The 8,085-nt window shown below is 30.9% G+C and overlaps 1 protein-coding gene across 1 annotated transcript; it reads left to right on the forward strand.

The window, feature by feature from the left end:
• The first annotated feature begins 5,006 nt into the window (after window positions 1-5,006).
• LOC105629112 (uncharacterized) lies at window positions 5,007-7,207 on the forward strand. Its single transcript, XM_012210629.4, has one exon. The coding sequence runs from the start codon at window positions 5,601-5,603 to the stop codon at window positions 6,981-6,983; it is 1,383 nt and encodes a 460-aa protein (XP_012066019.1). The 5' UTR covers window positions 5,007-5,600; the 3' UTR covers window positions 6,984-7,207.
• The last annotated feature ends 878 nt before the right edge of the window (window positions 7,208-8,085 follow it).

Raw genomic sequence — 8,085 nt, forward strand, 5'->3', positions numbered from 1 at the left:
GAAACACACACATTGAACATAGTGATACTTATATAATCCTAGTATTATTGAGAATAACTCTTTTTTCCTACTCCGGGAAGCTAGTGTTCTTAGACAGAATACCTCTTTCGCCTGCAGAAAATGAAAGATACCCGTTCTATTTCAATATAAAGCATTTTTCAGTCCATCTATGCTTCACAATGACAATAAACAAAGCTTGAGATTAAATGACATCGAATGTGGGTGTCTATTTATTTACCACACGATGTTTTCTCACATGGGCAGCTCTATGTGACATTAATTGTCAAGAGGGATATCAATATCCACAATAAAATGTCCTTGTGAAGTCACATAAGAAAAGAAAGAAGGACGCAACATACATGAAGAATATTATATACAATAAGGTCATGCTACCAAATAGGTAACAAAATACGTTCAAAATTTTCATAGGTAACAAAATACGTTCAAAATTTTCACAGTAACGTCAAAAATATTCCAGTGTTCAAAATAATAAAAATAATAATTTCAACTTTGACGTGAAATGTTTTGAAAAAGTGAATTGCTTATTAATACAGTAGATCTTCAAAAGGAGAATGAGATTGACCGAGGTAAATGTAACAATGGTAACTAATATTTGTAATAAATATTTTATATCATTATTTTTAACATTAACAAATATGTAAAGTTATGGTAAATATATAAATAAAAAGTATTGAGTCTATCTATTTCTTTTTTTTCCCCAATATCTTATCATGCATATAATAAACTTTTGAAATAAATCAAGAAAAAAATTATATAATGAGTAAAAATAACGAGTATCCACTTACAACATTAGTTCTAAAAAACTAATTTTATAGAAATATGAATATAAAATTTTTAATGAATTTTTGTTGATTGGTCCAAAAATTAGTAAAATTTTTTAAAAAATCTTAATCTATTGCATGAAAACTAAAAATAATTTGTTAAATTTAATTTTTATATATCCGTTAAACTCTCAGAAATTGAGGTGAATTAGCCCTTTCTAGACTTAGTTGGATATATATATATATATATATATATATATATATATATATATATATATATATATAATATTAATGTTCAATTATTAATATTATCAGCAGTCCCCCTACAAGATGTCCAACAAATGTTATAGCCGGTAGACTGTTGTGATTAAGTTATTTAAACTGAATTGAACGGACTGGTTTAAGTCCAAATAAGTGGACTGAGTCCGTTTAAATGTTGAGCTGCTTCAGCTCGATGTGAACTGCTTTAAGATCAAATTTATTGAAGACCGCTTAACACCGAATTTTACTGAGGACTACTTAAGACTGAATTTACTAAAGACTACTTAAATCCGAAATTATTGAGAACTTCTTTTAAGTCCCAATTTATTGCCCTCCATTTGATTGTGCTCCTTGTGCTTTTATTATGGTATAGAGAATAAAAGTTCAAGGCAACAAACTAATTAATAAAATTATTTTATTTTATTAAATGTGGAGAAAATAAATAAATAAAAATAATTTATTATTAATCTAATTTAAATTTTCACTGGCCATGGTAACTTACATCCTCTCGTCCACAAAAAGAAGATAAAATATATAGTAGAAAAAAAAAAGAATAACGGAAAGCTTCGTAGAAACATCACAAACAGATAGGGAAAAAAGAAAATTCTTCTAGACAGTTATGAGTTATTGGACATCAAGGAACTACATTTCTTGCCAGCAGATTGATCACAGTAATAGATTAAAAGATTGTACAGATTGGAAAGAGTGAAACTACTCTGCGACTGCAAGGCTTACTGAGAGTTGCAACAACCTACTTGCGAAGCTTACAATTAATGGCTCTTTTATTTTTTCTGTATTTATCGAAAGAGGCACTGTTCCGGTTGGTGAGTTTTTCGTCAACATAAAATCATCTAACCAGAAATCAGAAAACCAACTACTACAGAAGTTTATATTTTTACTCATCAACCATCCATCTACCTTCCTTTTCCAACAATTAATGATGGGGTCTCATTTTTTCAAGAACACGTGTAATCAGAAAAACCATTAATATGAAAAAACACTTCTTTCCTCTGAAGCTTGGCCACATCCAATCTAATTGGACATGAAAATCTTATATATGTATGATTTGAATTAGCTAGTCATTTGTCATTTATTATGATCACTAACTTCACTATAAAAATCTAGCAGAGAAGGGCCCAAGAAGGAGAAGAAGAAATGACAGGACATGAAGATTCAAACTTTCTTTATGACATATAGGGAAAAAATGAATCACAGTTTAAGAGTAACCTCTCCATCATTACAATTAATGACTATATAATTTATGTTTTGAGATTTATAATTAGATCGAAATGACTCAATCATACATTGCAAAGCAAAACCATGACTCAAAAAGAGATGGAAAAAGAAAACTTCATTGGGTGATTTCCCATCCCAACGATAGGGCAACAAATTGCCAAATAATATATAATGATCTGTGTGCTTATCTAGAACTTTGCCAGCAGGCTAATCTGAATGTCTTCTGGCTATCAAGAATGAACATCAAGTTCTCTGTTTTATGCATGGAATTAATTCTCAATAGGCCCGAAAATGCCAATGGGCAAACCAACCTAGATGAAAAATAATTGCAAGAAATTGAGGTACTCCATCCATCCAATACTCTTGATGACAATCACAGTTCACCACATAGAAATATACAATCAAATTAAATTCAATTGAATAAAAAACAAGCTTGCTGCTTGTTTAGTTGATGACAACAAGCAAGCATAGCAAGAAAAAGAAAGAATACAAATAGCTAGCTCCATACCCAGAAGCGAATCCAAAGAATGCCAAATTAATGCACAATCATATGCTATACCAAATTGGGAAAAGACCAATACAAGAATCGGTAATATTTTTAAGAAATAAAGAAGGGAACTTTGTTCCCTCTCCAATAAAAAACACTTAGAAATCAATTTCCTTTCTTTTGTCCAATTGCAAGAGAATTCTGCGATAAATTCTAATCACCCCATATCTATCACTATCTCCAAAATCACAGTAATAAAGTACAATAATCCCATTCAAACACAATAAATACAAGCATGAATAAAAGAAGACCGCACTTGAAATCGAACACGGGAAGAATTGGTACCAAAACACTTGTAAGAGAAGAAGAGACATAAAAGCAGAAACGGAGTGGAGAGAAATCAAGCTATGGAGGAGAGATAGAGCGCCAAATCTGGGCTTGCTGAATTCCAATAAAAAAATACAAGGGCTTTCGAGTAGAAATTTGATTAGGTTTTAGGAAGGGAGAGAGAAGGCATTGATGGGGCAAGATTGAAGAAAGTGAGAACATATAAGGGAAAGACGATCAATTTTTCTATAATGCACAATTTTTCTTTTTCTTTTCTTATTTATTTTTTAATCAATCTCACGTTAATGTAAGTAAAACACTAATCTATATATCAGATCACTATGCAAATATTAATGAAAAAAATATGTAAAATGTGTAAGGTAAGATCTCATTGGAGATACGCTTCAATATTTGTGCATTAATTGAAGATATTTTCAACGCTTAAACTTTAAAAAGTTGAAGATTTTTTAAAAGTGAATTAATCATTTCTAAACTTTGCTATATATATATATATATATTATTTTTTTGTATATCAATAATATTAATATTTAATTATTAATATTATCAATATTTTTTAAAAAGATTTGTAGTATATATGGATTTAGAGGTGGATAAAATTATAGAATGAATAACATGAAATGTCCTTTTATTTAAATAAAATTCAACAAATTGATAATAATTTTTACGGTGAAAAGAACGCAAATATCACATTCTTTAAGGACATGGAAAGACCAATTAAAATTTACATATTACTTTAAGTTACATATAATATTTTTAAAACTAAAAGACATATTGAATCAGTTTGATGATTAGATTGCTGTTGAATTAGATTAACAAGATTCAAATGAATTTTTTTAATTTTTTATTAAAATTAAAAGTATAGTTATGAAAAATTATATAGTGAACAAATTAATAATATAATTATAGATATATAATTATTTTTAAACCATTCATCACCAAATATTAATAATGATAATAAATTTTATATGCCAACACAATGACTATAACAAGCACCAATAAATCTTTAAATAAAAAAAATATAAGCTAGAAATATCCAAACATATATCAAAAGTAAATATTTCAATACGAGTGCAGTTAAATATGGAAACACAAGTTACAATAATTTCACTCGAGATGCTTATGGACATTCAACCAATTTTTATTAGCAAGTTCGGTTCTATATCAGTTTGTCCTACTTCTCAGTTTTTTTTTTTTTTTTTTTTTTAATTTATATTTGTTTAATTTTTCATTTTCAATTTTTTAAGTCTAATCAAACCAATTATAGTTTCTGAGTAATGGTTAGACCAACTAATTCTAACAGATTTTTAAAATATTGATTCAATCACCAAAAGTGGTATTAAACTAATTTCACACCAGTTATTAATTATAATTGATCAATCAATTTGAACGTCCATTAATTCAAAATATTATACAATATAAAAACAAATATGAATTTTTTACAAATATTTTTATTCAAGAAAAAGGCAAAATCATCTATGATTAAAATTTTAATTAGAATTAAGCTATTGATGAATAACATCGTATGATTAATTTATTAAGATCATATAATAAAAGAAATTGAGCCATTTATTTTATTAATGCCTCGTTCCAAAAGCAAGCATAAAATATGAACCCAAGTTGTGATTTGTGTCCCCCACTTGACAGTAGATTTATATGCCAAATACATGAATTTGGCCAACCTCATGTCCTTTTCTTTTATTAAAAGGTTCTCAATTGTCCTAAGAATAGTATCACATTATTATTTAAATTATATACCCAGAAAGAAAATACAATTTAAATTGCAGCACCAACTAGTAAATTAAGAAAGAAAGGTAAAAAAAAGTGTTCTGCAATACAAGTTTCTATTGGTATTATCCTCGTATTAGCAATTTTGTCGGGTCTGGAATATAAAATCAAAGAAAGTAATGTCACTTTGGACCCATTAGATCTTCTCATACATTGAACCTGCTGAAACATATACTTATAAATATTCTCATCACACACAGTTTACTTTGTAAATACTTCTTTTCTTTGTTGCTGAAAGATCTCTGAGCTTGATTGATAGGAGATGTTCTAGATTCTTGCCTTCATTATAGGAAAGCTTGGTCTCCCTCTCTCTGTCTTTCAAGGCCTGCATGTGGGTAGTAGACTATTAGCTATTTGGAGTTGTTCTGCTGCAGATAAGTAGCTTTCGCTTCTCTATTATTGAACATTGAAGGATTATTGTTGATATTGTTCTGTTTCTGTTTCTGTTTTGACTGTTTGTGGTTTTTTGGTAAATTTCAACTGAGATTTTGAGTTTATAAATGAAGGGTTTGTATTTGTTTGCTTCGTGAGAATTGAAAATGTATGCTTGAGGATCTAGAAAGTTCTGGGATTTGATGGGATTCTCCAAAAAGGAAAAATAAGAAATGGCTATTCTTTGTTTTGTGTATAATAGCTGAGAAGGTAGTGAACCAATTGATAATTAGATTCTAAGAGCTTAAAGCGTCATCTTTATAAGGTTTATGGAAAATGGGTTCATGGGTATGAATCTAATTTGTTCTAAAACTGACAAAATGGAAGGAAATTTGTCACGAGGATGTATGCTTCCTGGTGGTTCTCCTTTTGGAGGCCTTGACTTGGAAGGAGCGGTAAGAATTCATCATCAAACACAATATCCACATGCTATACACAATCAACAACGCCCTATCCATCGCCAGGGCTCCTCAGTCCATCCCTCAATTCATGAGGGTTTCCCCCTTACCATAGGGGCCTTGAATAACTCTGATCAAACCATTTCCAAGACTAATTACAACAAAGGAGAGAAGATGAAAAATTCAGCAAGTGATGAGGATGAGCCAAGCTATACTGAAGATGATGGCAATGGTCACAGTGAAGGGAAAAAGGGATTGCCTTGGCAGCGTGTTAAGTGGACTGATAAGATGGTGAGGCTTTTGATAACTGCTGTGTCTTATATAGGTGAGGATATGTCTTCGGATGGTGATGGTGGGGTGAGAAGAAAGTTAGCTATTTTACAAAAAAAAGGCAAATGGAAATTAATTTCCAAAGTCATGGCTGAAAGGGGTTTCCATGTTTCACGTCAGCAATGTGAGGATAAATTCAATGATCTTAACAAAAGGTATAAAAAGCTAAATGACATGCTTGGGAGGGGAACTTCTTGTGAAGTTGTGGAGAACCCGGCGCTTCTAGTTCATATAGATTATCTAACAGAGAAAGAGAAAGATGATGTCAGGAAAATATTAAGCTCGAAGCATCTCTTCTATGAAGAGATGTGTTCATATCATAATAGTAATAGATTGCATCTACCTCATGATCCGGCATTGCAACATTCCTTGCAATTGGCACTTAGAAGTAAAGATGATCATGATAATGATGATATTCAAAGGAACCAAAAATATGATCTTGATGAAGATGATCAAGAAGTGGAAACTGATGACCATGATGAATTTGAAGAGAAGCATCCTTCCCATGGCAATGACAGGGGAATATATGGGGTCTTAGGGGGTTCTATGAAAAGGTTGAGACATGGCCGGGGCTGCAAAGATTCCTGTTTTTGGAATCCATCTCAAGATGGTAACAAAGGCTCCTATCCTCATCTGCAGATTGCTCAAGTTGATATGAATCAAATGTCAACTGAAAGTACAAAAGCAGCTTGGTTACATAAGCAGTGGATGGAATCTCAAACACTTCAATTAGAAGAGCAGAAGCTACAAATTCAACTTGAGATGATGGAATTAGAAAAACAGCGATTCAAATGGAAAAGATTTAGCAGGAAGAGAGATCATGAGCTAGAAAAACTCAGGGTGGAAAATGAGAGGATGAAGCTTGAGAATGAGCGAATAGCATTGGAGTTGAAGCGCAAAGAGATGGGCATTGTTTTTAATTAATTCTATGGCACTCTCAGATTTTGCTGTTCACAACAGTGAGTTTTTCATGCAAGATTACTTCCAGTTTTGTTAAGATGCTGTTGAATGTCTGCAGTATCTTTAGGAGGAAGAATTTAGGAAATGTTACAATGCTTGCATATATTGTGAAAACTTAGGACAGTTACAAAACCTTTTTCTAGTTATATTGTTCGACTCTTGTGAAATGGTATTATGCATTCTACAAATATTTTAGCAGGGTTAATTATCTGCATTTATAGCTTTTAAGTCCCAGTCTAGAGTTTGAGCTACGTATATTGTCGCTGTTAATGTTTGAGTTGCTCCTGCATGGTTATTATGGATACATGAATTAGCACATTCCAGGAGTTTCATATGCTAACTTTAAGCCATAGTTTATGCTGTAATTACTGTTATTTTTTGTTGTTTCACTATGTTTTCTTGTTGGTTGTGGTTGACATTATCATTGGCAAGTTCTTGAAGGGACTTCCATAATAGAAGATGCCTAAGTTACTATTGTTCTCTAAATAGGTTTGATCTGATGTGGGGTTTTTCGCAAGAACTGTTTTCCTGCCTACATTTTAAGCATGTTTTGTCTGCTAAAATAAAAACTAAATGACATATCTACATTACAGGCTATAATTTGGTGATAAAAAACAATTGCTGATGATAATGTCTTTGATTTTTCAACTTCTTGGAATTTTAGCTGATAACAAGCTATAGGAACATCGGAGTTTAGCTCAGAGGAACAGAACCTCATAGTTTGCTTATTGATGTGTATTTACCTTGAGGCTTTCAATCTGCAATGCATATGTGATAATAGTACTGAAGTGGACATATTGATGAAATGTCATGCTGCTTTCTCACATTCTCCTTGTACAACTGGTGGTTTTTTTGCATTGCTATATTCTAATTTTTTGATAAAGTGCAATGGTTATGAAGAAAAACTTTTTTTTTTTTTTTAAAAAAAAGGAAATTCTTACCTAGATTTTTTATGGCTCCAATTAGGCTTTGAAGGTGACAGTTTAGTATTTAATTATAGTTATTAGTTATTTTATAGCCATGTGAATATGTGATAGAACAAGGTTTTGTTATTAATTAATTAATT

The sequence above is a fragment of the Jatropha curcas genome, chromosome 9 (genome assembly GCF_041381405.1).
Source record: "Jatropha curcas cultivar XTBG-Jc1 chromosome 9, XTBG_Jcur_1.0, whole genome shotgun sequence".
Taxonomy (NCBI): Eukaryota; Viridiplantae; Streptophyta; class Magnoliopsida; order Malpighiales; family Euphorbiaceae; genus Jatropha; species Jatropha curcas.

Coding starts and splice junctions, on each gene's coding strand:
- LOC105629112 (XM_012210629.4), top strand. CDS start 5,601: ATGGAAAATGGGTTCATGGGTATGAATCTAATTTGTTCTAAAACTGAC.